Raw genomic sequence first — 18,633 nt, forward strand, 5'->3', positions numbered from 1 at the left:
CCCCTTTAAAAAACAATATTGTCTGGTTTTCTACACGATTGTACGAATGAATACAAGATAGATATTTCTGAATACTATTAATCAATCCATAAGAAATAGATATACGTTTTCAAAAAAGTAGTCCCCGCCTCCCAAAGACGTATTTATACGTCTTAGCCTTTTTTTCTTCTTTTCTTTTTTTTTTTTTACGTCACAGCTTCATGTTTGTATAATATTAGAAGAAAATATTCTGTTGGCCTCACAAAATCCGCCAAAATCCAGAAAAACACTGGAATTGAGGGGTTAACTTCCGTGAAAATTTCTGGGATTAAATGAGTTAAAGGCAGCATGCGATGTTCTATAGAACTTGCTAATGTTGAAGCTGAAAAATCGGAATCAGTGTCATCTTCATAAAAGTGAAATTTGACATCAGTTAATAAATAAAATAAAATGGGATCCTGTTGGGAGCTCTGGGGAGACCATTTTTAGTATACGCAGGATTTCAATAAAGACCTGAACTCTATGAACTCTGCAGTCTGGTTAACGAGTGTTGGTAATTTCATAGACGAGCGTAGGCCGGCGGTTTTGACAGTGGGCGGGCTGCACCACATCCAGCTGACTTCACTTGCTACCACATCAAAGCGGCTCCTCTCGTTTCCTTTAAATGTTGCACACTTGTACTCTCGCATGGTGACATGGCATCATTCTCTGCGCATAAAAGGACGATTCATAATGCCAGCGATCCGTGCATAAGTGGAACATTGTTACACCATTGGCCATGATCTGGCAACACACTTGAGCGGATACTCTTATTAAATACCGAGCGAGCTGGTAATAACCGCTAAAGTCTTGAATTATCTATGTCCAAGGAGGTCCGTATCTTTCTGCCTGTGCCACCATCAAATTCACCAAATTGACTCCACCCTGCGCCAAGACTTAGACAAGACCTAAGGTGACATCAGATTAGATTGACTTTCTGCCACCAAATTGTCACTCCACCAGACGCATCTCTGCTGCGCTGGAACACCCAGCTTGTCTCAGATCCTTCTGCCAAATTGGCAATTGCACTTGCACGCAAAACCAGTGTTCCGCCGCTGATGCGCTGTCCACAAAAATAGAGCCCTTTGTGTTCCACCACTCAAGACTTTTGACTGCTTTTGAAGACATTCCAATGTTTCGATTTCTGGCGCAAGGCAGAGTGGTCCAAAGACTTTGGGATTTCAGGGCAATGCAGCGCAATTATCGTTACAATCATTAACGCTGATGATGTCATTTTAACACTGCCAATGTGACTCTGTTGTGTTTTGTTCGGAAACCAGAGTGTAATCCATTTAAAATGGTTTTTGGCATCAACAAATCTTTCAACGGGTCATTCGTAAACCCTAAACAGGCAATTTGAACATTGGCCTATAATTATCGTGATTTGGTCAGTCACCACCTTTCAGTCGAGGAGTGACAAATGCTGACTTCCAAATGGTAGTTATTATGCAATTCTCTATAGCTGGATTCAAAATGTGTTGCAATGTGCAATTATTAAAAAGTAGGAATCCAATCCATCAGTATCGGATCATTTCCTGGCTAGTATGCTTTAATACCTGCACATACATTAATGAGCGCGAGATTACATTTTTCTAAATGGGCAATGAACAACATGTTGGGGCAATTCGAGCGTTCACTTTTGAACGCCCTGGGTGTGTGTGTGTGTGCCCCGCCTACTGCCTGAAAACAGCTGGGATAGGCTCCAGCACAGGACAAGCGGAAGAGATAATGGATGGATGGATAAAATCCGGTCTAAGTTGTGGCGCAGGTGGTGTAACACGATTTTGTTACAGTTTGAGACTGTTGGCTTTAGGTAAGATGTCACGGGGGGGGCGAGGTCGACAGGGTTGAGAGTAGAAGGGAATCCCTCCAATCCCCTAGATGTTATCATGAAATCTAAGTATGTTTAATATTTTAGTTTAGTCTGATTTCATAATTGTTGGCTTTGTCACAAATATTGTTGGCAACCTCTCCTTCTGAGTGCTTCGTGAGAATAAAGAGTAAACCGCCAATTAGCGCTGCAAAGAGTCTTGTTTTCTTCCATATATGTCATTCCCGACCAAAAATTCCTAGCATTAATATGTATGAGGGAGGAAACCAGATTAAGGAACGTCTCCTCTTGAAATATCATCCACATCATCCCCAAGTTTTCAAGCCTTTAACTCCGCTGCCAATTCCTCTTGGTCGAACTTTTAAAGCTGCTCAAACATTCTGCATCATCCTATTTTTTTTTTTTTTTTTTTTTTCAGACATTACTTACAAACGTTCCCATCTTTCTCTCCCTTCTCTGCAATCTCCCTTTCTCAGAATAAAAAAAAAAAAGTATTTGTCTGACTCATCCCCGGCTAATGAGTGGCAGAAGCGAGGATGGGAGGCAAGGAGGGTTTGCAGTGAGGATGTGACTCATGTCTCATCTGACTTTAGATTAAGCCTGGGAAAGTGGTTATTGCTTTTCCGTGTCACTCATTTGACGCTATGCACAAATTCACTTCCAATCATGAAAATTTAGCACGGATTTTTTTAAAAATGTTTTTCTACCTCATGAGAAGCTTACAATTGTTATTTTCAAGACCAACATCGGATCATTTCACATAAAATATTTTTTTCTTTTTTTTTTTTTTTATTGTTTTTGTATTATGTAAAAAAAAATAAAAAAAAAACGTATTGGGCAAATCTGCAAAATGAACATTTTAAGCATAAGAAAATATCAAAAGCATTTCCGACTGCTTAAATGCTTGCCAATTTTAGCTCCTGAGGCACCTCAAATCCTCTATTAATAATCTGATGATGTATTCTAACAAGGGACGTTGTTCTGTCCACGCTTTCTGCTGATGCACTTTTGTCCTGAACATGATTTCAATCTATATTTAAAGTCTCACGGGTCTGTGGTGTGTTTGCTGTTTCAACCGCTTGGTTTCCCTCCAGGTCTTTATGATCGTCCCACTTTCAGAATATAGTCGTATTTATGTGACGTTACTGTCGGAAGCCGTGTTTCCTAAAAAAAAAAAAAATCATCAGGCAGGCCCGCATGTCAGCAGAAGAAGGAAGCTTTGTATGCATAGCCGGGCTTGCTGCATCCTTCCTTCTCTCACTTGGCGTCCCTCACGCTCACTTCCGAAGGTTTTGCATGCATAGCTGTGCGCCCTCGTGAGCAGAGCTTACTGGTATTAACCCAGTTTCACTTTTCACGCACCGAGGCCCTTTCCTGAGGGCACAGCCTTGTGGGATAGAAAGGATGGAGTGAGAGCCTGAGCGTACTTGTATGAATGTCAGAGCCTTTTCATCAGCCGCACAACATATAAAAAAAAAAAAAAAATTAAAAAAAAGCAGTCCTACAAAGTTGTTGCCATGGGAACTGCCAAATGAAAAGTTGTGAAGGTCATCATAGGCGATAACCTCCCATCACTTGTGTGTTCGTTGTTATTTGCTGCTTCAAGTTAGGTTCAGTTGTTGATTTATTTTTGTCTTCAGAACACTTTGTTATAGCGGAAACACAAGCGCAAAATAACTTGGGATGAATACTGATTTTGTGAGAGCATGTTTAATCGCGATTAAATCAAACAATATTTGCTGTAGGTTGCCGTGATGTAGAATAGCACTGTATAGAGTTGTCAAATATTTTTTTCTCTTATTAAAAAAAGAAAAGAACTCTCTGTATAAAATGAGGCTTTAAAATTGAAAAAAAAAAAAATCAAGCCTTTCTGCAAAATCTGCTGAAAGTGCTTAACTGCTGACTGTCAATCAAATTTTAGTTCTACAAACTGGAAAACGGATGCGCCCTTAGCCACGGTCAAGCACATCAGGAAAACTGAAATGTTGGCAAACAATTGAACGCTCCATCTCCTCAAATGAGTACGAAACAGTTCCCCATATTTTCAGCAATTATCTTCGAACATTTATCATCTAGTTGAAAGCAATTCTCTGTATTTACTTTTCAGTGTTTTAAATGCACCTTAATGCAGATGCTTCCAATGTTTCTGATGTCCTCCGCAGGTGCCACTGAGCCAGGAGTGCATGCGAGCCATTATGAGGATGACTTACTGTCCCCACTGCCGAGGTATGGCCTCTGCCAGACCTTGCGTCAACTACTGCAGCAACGTCTTGAAGGGCTGTCTGGCCAACCAGGCGGACCTCAACACCGAGTGGCGGCATTTGGCAGGTTGGATGACAGACATGTTGGGTTTTTTCTCTGGTGCACTCAACACGGGGATGAAGAACGAATATCGCTGACTCATTGACTTTTATCTTTGTAGAAACTATGATGCAGGTGTCTGATCGCTTCGATGGCCCATCCGGTTTGGATGTTGTGGTCCTCTCTCTTCCTTACCGCATATCAGAAGCTATGACGACCATGGTGGAGAATATGGAGTCCACTAACAGCAAGGTCAGAACATTCTTCGGACATTAACATGTAGGAATGTTTTTGTTTTTAAAGCTCAAAGTGATATAAATAGTGGAGGTGGGGTGGGGCGGGGCGGGGCCAAGCGCCAACCGTCCATATTAGACCTTTTATACATAAAATACATTAATAAGTGAATTGTGTATTTTTAAAAAAACATAACTTTGCCTTCAAGCTATTTTAATGCTAACATTATGTAAAATGCCATAGATGGGCTAACAAATAGCATCTATCTGGTGGTGTTATATATTGCTTAAAGCAACAAATATTTTGATAAACGGTGATGGAGAAAATATATTCTTTATCTGTGCGATAAATGTACATTATTTGTGCTGAGAAATTCTTTCGTTTGTGACTGCCTGACTGTAGTATAAATCATTTCCACCAGAAGGAGAGTGGGTTAATCAAGATCCACAAACTTAAATTCTATTTGTTTGTGTTATTTTGATATGTTTTTCGAAAGTATTGCTTATTATAACACATACGACGAGCATTTTTGTTGCGTTTTTTCTGGCAATGCTTTCATAATAATAATTGCTTTTCCATTCATTTCAATGGGAAATAGGATTTGTCATGAACAATTTCAACATAAAAACAGGACAGCATAACTTCAAAGTAAATTATTACGAACAATCACACCCTAACAGAGACAAGAGTTTCCTGTTTCAGGTTTTATTTACATCTGATCTGATCTTAGAGGAAAAAACTTTTTACTTGAATCCACCCGTTTGTTTCATTTGTGACTCCGGTGCGGTTCAGTTCAGGACACTTTGCCGGCTGGTGCGCAACCTCTGACCCGGTTGGGTGCCGCAGACAAGTGTCATCTTCTAAATCGAGTTTAAGAGCTCTGCGGTTGATCCCTTCCGACTTCACATTAATGTGCACGGCGTCCCGTTTAGTGTTCTGGGAGATAACTTCCTGGTTACATAACCTAACGACTTCAAAGCGACGGCATATGTTGTTTTGTTTACACCTTCCTAAAAGCAGACCGCAGAGACGTGCAGGATGCAACGGTTGTGCGTTAATGTGCCTGAAAGTCATTTGCACCCCTCTGTTTTAACACCACATTTCCGATAGTGACAGTTCAATTTACGAGGCGCCTCGGTTAGATTTAGGGGAAAGGCTCGCCTGGAGGCTTAAAACAGGATTATTAATTTCCATTTATGTGTGAAAGTTCATATTTTGGAGGCTAACCTCAGAGGGCCAGACGGGATGACAGATTGATTGCAGTCTTACAGTATTCCCAGGGCTCCATTTATATCATGCTCATGGGGATCCTTAATTTCTCAACTGTCGTCTGATTGACTCATGGGATCATGCAAATTAGCCGGGACTGTTATTTTGATTTGTAGCTCCGATACTAAGTGCGCTGGAGTATTTCTGGACTATTAAATGACGGGCAATGCAGTTCCATAATTGAAAGTTAGTGTCAGTTAGGTATTGATAACAGAGCCAATTAAAGCTCTGAAGCAAGGTGCAGCGTAAAAAGAGAGCGAGAGAGAGAGAGACAGAGAGAGAGAGAGAGCGAGAGACAGACAGAGAGAGCGAGAGACAGACAGAGAGAGCGAGCGAGAGAGAGAGCGAGAGACAGACAGAGAGAGAGAGAGAGCGAGAGACAGACAGAGAGAGAGAGAGAGCGAGAGACAGACAGAGAGAGAGAGAGAGAGCGAGAGAGAGAAAGAGTGAGAGAGAGAGACAGAGAGAGAGAGAGAGCGAGAGACAGACAGAGAGAGAGAGAGTGAGAGAGAGAAAGAGAGAGAGAGAGAGAGACAGAGAGAGAAAGACAGAGAGACACAGAGGAAGAGAGAGAGAGAGAGAGACACAAAGGAAGAGAGAGAGAGAGAGACACGGAATCAACCTTCTATGATTAACTTTTTGCATTTCTCTCTCCATATCTGCCTTCATTTTCTTTTTTTCCTCTATCACATCTCAGCTGCTACTGGCGTGTGGCCCGCTCCGAGAAAAGTCAGTCGACGCTACAGAAGTGGACGTCTTCCCGAAGAACGAAAAGGTTACCGTTGAGGAGAGGTCAGCGAGCAGTGCGAACAAACTTGGCCGACTGGTGAGCTGAAAAATATTACACAGATTGCTCCCTGATGACAGAGTCTGGCCAATATCACGGGATGGTTTATGGAGCAAAAAAAAAGGACTGCTAAGCACAGACTATAAAATCCTTTTAATGTTCGTTTCACCTTTCCACTCATGAGGTCATTAAACGGGAATGATTGTTTGGGTGGGTGAATAAAGCACATGACTGGATTAGTCACTTTAGCGGACAGGACTTGTTCCCGTCCCCATGTTTCAATGGAACGTCATGATGGGAATTTGGGGACAAAGTCGAAAAGAACATCTGCTGTCCTTCACTTTGCTCCAGGTGTCTGATGTAACCATGAGGCTGAGGGACATGCAGCCATATTGGATTTCTCTCCCGAGAATGCTGTGCAGCGACCGAGTTGCCACGGGTGCGGGCGCTGAAGATAGGTGCTGGAACGGAATGACCCGCGCCAGGTACGGGCGGACAGAGACATCAAGTGTCTCTTTTGCTATAATAAACTCTTGGCTCAAGCGTTTTTTTTTCCTTTAAGATAAATCCTTGCTCTCTACTTTCAAATGGGATTCAGCGGGATTGCAAAAACCCTTGAACCCTTTAAAATTGAAGGTGGCCCACCTTTCAATGAGTTAAAGAGTCAGCTTGCTCTTCGGTGTTTCTGTTCAACTTATCAGATCAAAATGAATCATGTAGAGGATTGAATCTGCTCAAGGCTTGGAATGTTAAGCTTTCAAATGTTTTTAATGTGCGCTAGTATTACAAAAAAAAAAAAAAACGCATGTCCCTTTTTCCACTGTGGAAAATTTGCTGTCAAATTTCAAACTAAACAAAAACAATTACACGTTGTATATTAAAATCAACCGCATATAGCTTATTGCTAACCAACAATGAAAATAGCAATAGACGCGCTAGAAAAATAGCGTCGATATTTATACTTTAATCGACAGATATTTGAACAAGTGATGCATCCGTACATGTAGACAGACAATATAACAAATATCTGCAAAAAATCGAATGCTTACTGAGACAGCAGTTTTTTGTTTTCGGTTTGAGCCTGAATTATTGGATTATGTTACACTGCCTCCTGGTGGCCAAATTGCGCACACAAGAACGAGCCACAATGAATTAACTATGTACAAAACTGTTTAAGTCTTTCCTTTCTGTTTAATTATGTTCTGACCAAATATTTTTCTAAAGTACAATATTATGCTGTATCGTGTGATTTTCCTAATTTAAGAAGCTAACTACTCGAAAACAGAACTAATTTCAACTTGCCTTCACTGGTACTTTTCTTTAGTGACGTGAAAAAAAAAAAAAAGTCCAAGAAGAAGCAATACACGCCTATCTGAATTTTCACAAGCTCCCCTGTTGACAGCTGGTAAACGTGTGTTCCTGTGTGCCAGGTACCTCCCCGAAGTCATTGGCGATGGCCTGGCGAGCCAGATCAACAACCCCGAAGTGGAAATCGACATCACCAAGCCGGACATGGCAATAAGGCAGCAGATTATGCAGCTAAAGATCATGACGCACCGCCTGAAAAATGCTCTCAATGGCAACGACGTCGACTTCCAGGACACGAGTGAGTACGAATAGCGTCCAACATGCATTGCAGCTGAGTCTGCGACTGCCACGAAAGCTGCACTTAACAACGCGCTGACACGAGCGCAAGTCCTTACTCTAAGCGCCGGAATGCCACACGTCAATTTTTCCTCACCATGTGTGGGGCTTCTCATATTTTAAAAATCGCTTTAAGATGTTCAAAATTGCTTTGTGTACCCCACCTCACTGAGAGAGATTTCTCATCATTTCTTAATCATAAATTTAATAACTTTCACCTCGGGGGTGTACTCACTTTTGTTGCCAGCGGTTTAGACATTATTGAGTGAGTTCTTTTGAGCGGAGAGTAAATACAGGCTGTCGCAATGTGGATTGACTTCATTTTTTTTTTTTTTACCTCAAAAGATATAATATAAAAACAGTTACAATCATTTCACACGTAGGCCTTCACTGAAGTCGTGTTTAGTCCTTGTTGAAAATGGCCTCGCAAGTGTATCTGCAATTAAATCCACACCTTTCCCTCCTTCGCCCATTGTGGTTTAAAAAAGCAAAGATGTATTTTAGATTTTTTGAACGGTCGCCAGTTACGACTTTCGGGTCTGTAGTTTCCGCATAGCGCTGCCCCCTCACGAGTGAGTATCCAATCACAAGCTCGTTACCTTCAGCATAAGGCCAGTGAGAAGACCTTCCGCTCATCAACTCGTGATCTGATTGGCTATCGGCACTGTCTATCAACTGTAAACACCCCTCACACGCACAGAATAGACGCCCGCACGATTGCATCTGAAGGCCTCGGACGAATAGTGCGTGCAACTGGTATTATGAAATCTGCCTGGCAACACAAGCTAGCTGAATTCTGATTGGATAAAAAGTCTAACCTAAAAATTCAACACTAGGATATAATATGACATGCATGTGAAGAATATGATCATGATTTCTTGATTATGTTAGGCCAGCCGTCAAGGCCTTGAAAACTACAATTGCCGATTAAACATATGAAATGAATAATAAATGAATACCATCACGTAAAATAATTTTACATTGATGACACAACGACTGAAATGTATGTGTTGGAACTCACAAAATGGTTCTGGTGTTTTCATCCCCAGTGCCTGGTTTGACACTCAAATAGGAAAAAAATAATTCATTGGAACAGAAACTGTCCAAGGGAAAATAAAAGCTGAGAGCGGAAGAGCTAAACTCCCCAAAAAAAAAAAAAGAAGCTGTTACCGAAGTGACAGTCTGAACACATTACAGCGCCGCACCGAGTGTGCAACAAGACACTTTTGTCATCCCGCATCAGCGTGGTGGACTCCCTGTTGGTGTTTTCGCAGCAGGCAGGTCTCTCCAGTCATCTCGCCGCGATGTCGAAACAGAAGGTTTAGCAACTAAAGAAGGACACAGCGGACAGAAATCGAATGCAGCTGACCTTTCCCGACAGCGCCCGCAGGACGTTTGAACACTTAACAGCAGTCCTGAGGTCCGGTCAAATGGCCGACACGGAATACTTGCAGCCAAAAAAAGGATTCATTCGTTTTCCGCTTTTGTGTGGGAGCTAAGAGAAATTCAAGAACAACGAATATGCTTCATATGTTTCCTGGTTCGAAAGGGTGATGCTAGACGCTCTTTGGAATCAGGGTGTCAATTAAGCGAAGGGATTCGGTAGCCAAAACATTCGCAAAGGGAAACCCGAGACTCGAGTCTGAAACGTCGCGTGGGTCTGACGAGTCTCGATAATGATTTGTGATTCCATTGCTCCGTTCCAGCGCCCCACGAAAGAAAACGAGCGCTCTAGATTATTGTACTTTATTAACATTTTAACACAATTGAACAGAATCAAGCATTTAGAGCAGAGGGGTCACCAACTCGATGCCCGTGGGCGCTAGGTGGCCCCCAAGGACTGCGCAAGTGGCCCGTAGCTCTGTTCAAAGTCATGAACTTTTAAGGCCACATTGTTGGCTGTTTATGCGTCCGAAAAGGAAATGTCACGATTTGTCATGATGTTTTCTGAAGATTCTAGTTCAATTTATGGATATAATTTTTTTTCTCTCCTTTTGCTTTTGTCTGAAGAGTTCTTTTCCTTTTCTGGCTCAAGGTGCCGAGGAACCTCACTATGATGTTGCAATGCACCAGAGGGTTCTGTGAGCTTAAGTGCCAGGATGAGGCAGCCATTTTGTACTGTTATTTCTGAGACATGTATGAATTTTTAAAAGTATATCTTTACCACTATCAAGACGAGAGTGTAATGAGTTTAAAGGGCAGCACGGAAATTGTGATTTTTCAGGACGCTTGTTATGATCTGACAGTTTTTTTTTTTTTCCAATTTCACTGGACCACCACCGTTTATTTGCTCTGTCAATGAGGCTTGTCTCTACCAGGGCTCCTCAATCCTGTTCCTCGAGGGCTGCTGTCCTGCCCATTTTCCGTCTCTCCCTGCTACAACACACCTGATTCAAATGATCAGGATCGTTATCTCACTTCTGCAGACCTTGTTGATTATCAAATCATTTGAATCGGGTGTTGCGGCAGGGTGAGATGGAAAACAGACAGGACACCCTCGGGGAACAGGGTTGAAGACTTCCTGTCTGTATGGTGATTGAACTTGGGAGATATTTACACATCAAGATCTTGTCTCCGTAGGCGACGATTCCAGCGGTTCCGGAAGCGGCGCCATTTGCACCGACGAAGTGTGTTCCCGGGGCCCTCGCCTGGTCGCCCCCGTCACCCAGCGACCCGTGTACCCCTACCCTCCGGAAAACAAGAAGGTGGTGAAAGACTCAGTCAGTCAGAACCTTCCCGGCGTCGTCACTTATCTCCTTTCGCTGCTCGTTTTGCTGCTGCGGCTGCGATAATTGCCAGCGAGGACCGCGGCCAGATGGGACTGAGGTTGGGACTGGGTTTGGGCTTCGTGAGGGTTTCCAAAAGGTGGGGGAAGCGGGCGAGAGGTTTGGGTGTTAGTTACTCTGCCAAAACTTCACTTGGTTCGTATAAAGAACTTGGACGGACTTTGTTTTTGGGTTGGGATGAGAAGAAAAATGGAATTACAAGTATTCAAAAACGCGCTCTTGTCTTTCATCTCTCGCTATAATATGACACTGTTAGAGCTGATCGTGTTATGTTTTAATGTTTCTGGTTCGGGTGTGTGGGGTAATCGGAGATCCAACGTGTACCTGTAAGACGTGTAACACTAACACTTGATAGGGAGAGGAAGACGCTCTCATTAATGCATTTCTTAGTCCTCCTTTAATGGCACTTAGTGATTATTTATTTGTTGAGAACTGACCATAGACCCCGGAGTGTTTTTTTTTTTTTTTTTCTTCACTCCCTAATGTTACAATAGAAGTTACATGCTGATGATTTTATTTTTAGGTAAACTAACCAAGAACGGCATCAAATCTCCAAATCAGCACTTTTTGGGCCATGTCAAAGGTACGAATAGCGATGATTCATACTGGTGTGATTGGTCACAGTGGGGGAAACGGGATATCGCCCACATGCCCCGGGCATCCCGACCGTAAAGACCCCCCCCCTCGCCCCCGCCTTTGGGTGAGCTCTCAAATGACAGGAGACTTCTGGGCCAGGTCAGAATTTTGGCTACCAGAACAGGAGCAGGCGTCCACGTGGTCAGATTGCCACAGGGCTGAGCTATAAAAAAAAAAGGGCATCTACGCAATGAATCATCCTTACTGTAATTTCGCCTTTTAATTGCACAAATGTCGTGTCCGTTTGCGTTAATATTCAAGCTGGATGGCGCAGCACAAAACATACTTATTATTCATTTGACTAAAAAATTCCCAGTTAGTTTTTCGATAAATATTTTTTTTTCCACCTGTTCTCAAAATCCTTCTAGGTTCTCATGACCTTTTGTTTTTTTTCGTTAGCAATCCATTGTCTGGCGAAACTTACTAGGAACACAGTGTTAGGATTTTCCAAGAAATATCTTGTTCCATAAACGCCACATGCAGAAAGATGAAAAGAAGCTTGGCAGGGGGAGTTCAATAATTTTACTTAGTGATATAAAATGTTATGTTCATAATCTTTATTTGCAAAAAGGGATTTTTTTTTCACTCCAATACAGTATTCCTCTGCTGCTCGCAGTAGGAAGTCAAGTCCCCACATTTTATTTTATTTTTATTTTTTGCAATAATCTTGTTTGTGCCCGTACTTCTGATTTTTATTGCGTTTGTAGAATAAGAATTACGATAAAAAATCTACTCTAGCCATCTCAGGAGGCGGCCATTTTGTCCTTTACTGTCACCTGCGGTCGACAGAAATCGACATCACAAAATGGCCGCCGCCAAGGTGGGTCAAACGAGTGGATTATGCTGCTTAATTATTTTTCCTCAAACACTATATTAATCAGAATCTTATGTTTGAACTAGACGCTTTAATGAAGCTCCTCAATTCGCTTCAACGTAGTTATTTGTCACTGAGATGATGTCAAAGCGCTACCTTTGTCTAAATGAAGCTCCTCAACTCACTTTAACATAGTCACTGAAATGCTTTCTTGAGGTTTTACAGCAAATAACAGGACATAAGTTCCAGAAATTTTTTTTTAATACAAGCAGGTCAATTTGCGGGCCGTTCCCTGTATCGCATTCGGTGTGTTGCTGATGTGCGATCGTGGAATGTGGAAGGCACAAGTGCAGCATTGCTTCAGCAGCACACGGGGAATATCCACTATAACAAAACATAATTTGGAAAAATAAAGTTTTGGAAATGTGTTATTTGTGGATTGTTTCCTTTGTTGTGACAATGCTTCTTGCCAGCACCTTTTGGGATATTTATTTCCATGTTAAAGGATAACCCATGTGTAAAAAAAAAAAAAAAAAAAAAAAAACGGTCCCGTGTAAAATGTGCCAATTCTTCTCTGCCTTTGAGCTTGCATTGATCACTGATTATTGTCATATTACTAACCACTCACAGGCACTACAGCGTAGAACGTCAGTTTAGTGACCCCAAGTGGATGAAAACAATATTGCACCTCACAAAAAATATCCTTTTTTTTTTTTAAAGTGGAAGAAGCATCGTCACAACAAAGTCATCAACAAAACACAACCTTTTTGTTTTCTGCATATATGAAAAGAACAAGAAAAAAAAAATGCTCCAGATCCATGTTAAGACGTCGAGACGTTTGTCTAAGTTGAACAAGCACATTTTTTGACTTATAACTCTGAAAGTGGGATGTTGTCATGCGTGTTTGTGCAGCACGGATGTGTGTGTGTTTCCTTCGTGAAATGACTTCTGCCTTCGACTGCCTTGGTCACTTTGTCCGATGTTGGGGTCAAGTTTGACATTAAAAACAGTTGTGAATAAGAGTTTTTCCCAAAAGAAAGAGCACCATAGGGGTTTGTTTGTTTGTTTTTTTTGTTTTTTTTTTCAGTCCTTGAGCTGAATCAGAATCAGAATGTGAAATTACACATTTGTCTTTATAATGAATGAGAAGGGACTCCAGCTGTGATGGTGACATTCCAATTCAAATACCACTTCCATCCTTACACTAGTATCTTCACAGCGTGAGCGCTCAAATTCCTCACCCGCTTTTGTCTTTGCCTCCTTTCGCCTTTTGGTTCTACTCAAAGCCTTTTTTTTTTTTAATGAAAACCTGCACTTTTTACGAGGCCGATAAGTGTCGTTGTCTGCACAAAGAGACGAGGCCACCAGTATGCAAAGTCAACACCCTCCGAGGACGATTTATTGATTTGAGGATGAGCGTATGCAAATGAGCGTGGCCCAGCGAGTTGTCTTTACGGTGAAAATAAAACGAGAGCAAGACTTGTGCTTTAACGCTGATCTCCAATCAGTCAAGGTGTCTCATCCTTCATTTTACGTAGGTGGCACGTTGCAAAGTTTGGTTTAAAATAACCAATGCTCCACTGAGTACAATTTGGAGGGCCGAGAAACATCGACGACATGTTTGGCTTTCTTGTCTTTATTTACCTTTTGGTTCTGTTATCAGAAATCTGTGGCGTGGAGAAATGCCGGAAAGAGGTTGGAAAAGAACAATGCAGATGTCTTGTTTGCTGTTGTATCGAAAATTGTCAATTATAAACATTATAAGATTTTCAATTTGTGTTGTGTTTCTTTCGCAGCGGGCAGTTGGTAAAGTTTTGTGCTCGAGGGCCACATTTGATTTTTTTAAAAGGCGGGCAGGTCATAAGATTTATAGATGAAAAATAAAAGACGTATGTGTGAAATATTGACATTTTTTTATTTTATGAAATAACTCATGCTCATTTTTGTTTATTTAATTATAATTAATTAAACAATTTAAAATGTAACTTAGTCATTGTTGTACTGTATACATGTTGTACAAATGTTTTCATTCTTATATAATTTACAGTAACTAATTTATAACAAAAATATTACATATTAAAAAAAGACACCAAAACAGAGTTAAATGATGCACCAAAAAGTTTTCTGTTTTACTTTTCCGCGGATAGGGAGCTGCAGCCATGCCGTGGCTGAGATAAGTTTCCGAATGCTTGCACTGCCATCTAGTGGACAATTTGGGTCAGTACCGTAAATAATTCAAAAGTCATGTTTATGCCTCATTTTACAGAAACCAACTTTACTGCCCTCTGCTGCAATGTGATTACACAGGTGCGAGAGCAAGCCTATTAATTTGGAGATTTGAATGACATGCCGCAAAAACCATAGTATTAGAATATTAAAAATCTTTGAATAAGTTGATTTTTGTGAAAACATGCACAAAATGAGTGATTGCGTTTAATGTTGGTTTTCTGTTCATCAGTTTTGTGCTTGCTTTGAAGGTGGATTTTTATACAAGAAAACCTTTATTATTATTATTTTCATTAAGCAGATGATCTTTTCTATATGCATTTGAAAATGATTTGTATAAAGATACTAAGTAAATACATTGGTTGAATAAAAAAAAGACATCATTATTTATTCTTATTTTTACAAAAAAAAAATTCTGACATCTGGTTGGACCCCCGGTAGAGCTGATAAATTATGTCAACATCCAAGTTGCCCATCACCTGACCAAGTGAAAATTAGACTGCACTAATACATTTTGAGCACTGGAGGGCGCTGTGGCCTCATCATAAATCTACGTGTTGAGTCCACACATTTAGTCCGTTTCAGTTAATGTATGATAATCATTTTAAAGCGAAATTATATTTAACAAGTACACATTTGAATCAAGTGCCCCGTTTTATAGATACGTCAAAGTTCAGTGTGGATTTAATAAATTTATATGGAATTTTGGATATACTACGCCAAAACAAATGATTACTTGTTATAATTATTTACATTGCATTACATTTTTATAAACACAGATTTTCTCCCTAACTCCTGCATTTTAGTTGAATTAAAACTAAATACCACCGTTTTTGCTGCTTTGTTGTAATGGATTTTAAAAATAAATGAATTCAAGAAATAATTTGAAATCATTTGATGCTCAAATTAACTACTAAATCAACGATAACGTGTCCAACTTGTGGTTGTTCTATTGGGCTTTTCCTGACATTTATTTATTTATTATTTTCAAGTAGAAGCCTGAGGTGAGTAAGTTTTGTGCTTGTTTTTTTTTATTTTTTTTTTAAATTTATTTCAACTTCCACATATTACCTCTCTGCACACGCTCGCACATACTGGGCAGGTTATCCATCAAACCTCCAATGAGCTGAAGATCTGGGAGTGCGGCCCTAAATGAAAAATCATTGGGTGAGAGCCTACGATGTAAGACTTACATAATGACAGAAAGAGGCCACACCAAAAAAAAAAAAGTACTGAGGTATTCGCTAATGTTCCGCTTCATTGTTTCATCCTTGGAAAGATTGAGGAGCAATTATTGGTCTTTGTTGTTTAGATGTGCTTAATGGGAATGTGTGTTAGTGACATTTCGGATGTGTGAGTCGACGGTGGACCGATAATACTCCAAGCGTCACCTATTGATTTGCTGATCGAGGATTGCAGTTACCTTCAAAGGTCAGTGTTAATGTCAGAAGGTTCACCCGTTTGTTTTGCTCCTGTGCTTGACTGGAGATCATTATCTTTATAATAAATAAATATTCATGCATTGGTGCCTCATGGCCAAGTATCATTTTACACAAGCTGAAGCCATCGGAAAATGTTTTCTGATATGCTTCCTTGTGGCTTGTGGGCATCATTTACTGTACGACTGCGCCATGCAGCAACCAGGCCAATGACTGTATATTTACTACTAATAATGAAATGTATTGTTTTTCGTGCACATTAAATTAATAAGAATATATTATTATTACTATTTTAATTATATTAATATTAATAAGAAAAATATATTAATATTTTTATTATTATTATTATTATTATGGTATATTTATTGCTTGTTATTGTTAATACTGATTAATGGTGGCCACACAAACTTTGAGTTTTACTAATTATTTTAAAGTGGTGGCCTATAATTTGGTCTGTGAAGTATATTTTTTAAGTCTGATTTAGTTTAGTCGTGTATCCCAATTTGAGGGCTTTTATATGCTGTTTTGTTTGTTACATGTTTTGGGTGTCATATGGAAATGAGCTTTCTGCAAAATCTGGTGAAAGTATCTTCCGCCATAACTTTTGAAATGTAATATATGTACACATTGTGCATAAACTTAATTAAAAAATCTATATATAGATAGTGCAGCACGGTGAACGACGATGGCCTCACAGTGCTGAGGTCGTGGGTTCGATTCCGGACTACCTGTGTGGGGTTTGCATGACCTGTGTGGGGTTTGCATGTTCTCCTCGTGTCTGCGTAAGTTTTCTCCGGGTCGTCCGGTTTCCTCCCACAATCCCAAAACATGCCTAGTTGGTTGATTGAACACTACCCGAGGTGTGAGTGTGTTATGTACAACTGCCTGCCTGCGTGGTTTTCGGCAATTAAGGCTGTTTCCTTCCTCTCACTTCTTTCCAACGAGCTCTGGTCCCACCTGTGTGCTCATCTAACACATCCAAGTGTTGTGCTGTTTTCCTTTCCCAAAATGTTGGCTGCTGCGAGGGTCCGCCTATGACGAGGAATCAGTAAACGGCAGACAAAGGCCAGATGGATTTGACCCATATGAGTCGTGTGTATACTCAAGGCTGCAAAAGCTCCGTGATGTCGACGGGGGGGGGGGGGGGGAGTACAGGAAAGAGGGATGCTGTTGTCACAGTGTCCCTGTGAAAGCATCGGGGAGATGACAAAGAGTGGGATGGCCTGTCACTAGGAGCCCGCAAGCAAGCGATGAGCTGTCAGCTTTGTCTTTGTTTCACCTCATTAACGAGTCCACCTCCGAAATGTACTTTATGAGACTCTCGAGTGGGCCGGCTCATGATAACATGGATTCAAAAAATAACAATTTGCCTCGTGTCAAATGTTGGCAAGGTCAAAGCCCTTTGTTTGTAGGAGGCACTCGCTGAAATGTGAAGGGAGCACGAGGCCATGCGGTTAATGGGAAACTTTTTGAAATAGCCCTGCTGGCTGAAACCAAGCAGGTGAAGCAACACAAACCCTAATTAACCTCGTGTGTGATGAGAAATGAAGGATTATTTATCTGTTTAACATCAGAAGTAAACTACGAGGTTGATTTATTTAATGAAAATAAATTAAATAACTATATCTATTTATCTAACCCTACCCTCCTAACTTTAACTCCTAAACCCTTACGGTATTTTCACGATTTTTCAAAAAGCAAAGATGGAGTTTCCTCCACTTTCCTCCAGCAGATGGCAGCGTGGAGTCAAATTGTTGTGGTGAGTCAGCCGGCTTAAGCATTCAGCAGAGTCACACAAAGTCATTTGAATAAGCCAGTGCCTGGGCCACGCTGCTGGAGCAAAACAAAAACTTATAAATATTATAACATAAGAAAACAATGTATTGTTTGAGAAAAATCGCAATAAACCTGATATTGAATCATCACTCACTATTGTGATTTGAATCAAATCGGGATGTAAGTGAATCGCCTCACCCCTACTTAGGAACTGTGGTGTCATTTTCAATCACCAGCAAGTGGCAAGATGGCCGCTCCCTGAGATGGATACGAAAAATGTTGGATTTTGCTGCTTAATTCATATTCTACAAATCCAATATTAATATTTAGACTAGTGGTGCCGCATCGGACATATTAAAGTAACGTACACTTTTGACTTGACTTCCCCTTTAAGGTACATCACAGCTATTCTGTTCAGCTAAACGCCAAAGTAAAGGTCAACGCCTGCGGAAGAAGAAGATGGCTACCTGTTTAAGGCCAAGAATGCAATAAACGTGAGGTCAGCTCACAAGATGCCAAGGGTGAACAAACACAAATACAACATATTATCACACTCGAGTCACCGAATTCCCATTTTTAATAAATGTCCTTGTCATTTTGTTCTGAATCCGTCCCAGAAGAAATTAAAACGGAGCAGGGAGGCTGCGCGCACTATCGCTACTGAGCTCAAGCGGCCACTGTTTGTGTTATTGCCTATGCACTTCTGTCTGTTGTTGTACGCGAGGATATGCGAACGGAAGCGGCGTTATTGTTTTTACCTTCGCATACTCTTCCTTCCTCTTCACACCCCCCCCCTCCCACGGTGTGGACAGCAAACAGGAACAGATTACTGTCTCCCGCTCCTGTTAGCGATGACAAGGGGATGTCATGAT

The 18,633-nt window shown here is 40.9% G+C and overlaps 1 protein-coding gene across 1 annotated transcript in view; it reads left to right on the forward strand.

The window, feature by feature from the left end:
- The window catches only part of gpc1b (glypican 1b), a 72,229-nt gene extending 58,136 nt beyond the window's left edge, over positions 1-14,093 (forward strand). Inside the window, exons 5-10 of the mRNA XM_088311447.1 lie at positions 4,012-4,177; positions 4,272-4,402; positions 6,351-6,479; positions 6,792-6,925; positions 7,871-8,046; positions 10,665-14,093. Of these exons, the coding sequence (XP_088167573.1) occupies positions 4,012-4,177; positions 4,272-4,402; positions 6,351-6,479; positions 6,792-6,925; positions 7,871-8,046; positions 10,665-10,876 (948 nt within the window). The 3' untranslated portion in view covers positions 10,877-14,093. The remainder of the gene's footprint in view (positions 1-4,011; positions 4,178-4,271; positions 4,403-6,350; positions 6,480-6,791; positions 6,926-7,870; positions 8,047-10,664) is intronic.
- Positions 14,094-18,633: the final 4,540 nt, after the last annotated feature.

This window comes from Idiotropiscis lumnitzeri, chromosome 12 (genome assembly GCF_059441095.1).
Source record: "Idiotropiscis lumnitzeri isolate Australia: NSW breed Sydney's pygmy pipehorse chromosome 12, RoL_Ilum_1.0, whole genome shotgun sequence".
Lineage (NCBI taxonomy): Eukaryota > Metazoa > Chordata > Actinopteri > Syngnathiformes > Syngnathidae > Idiotropiscis > Idiotropiscis lumnitzeri.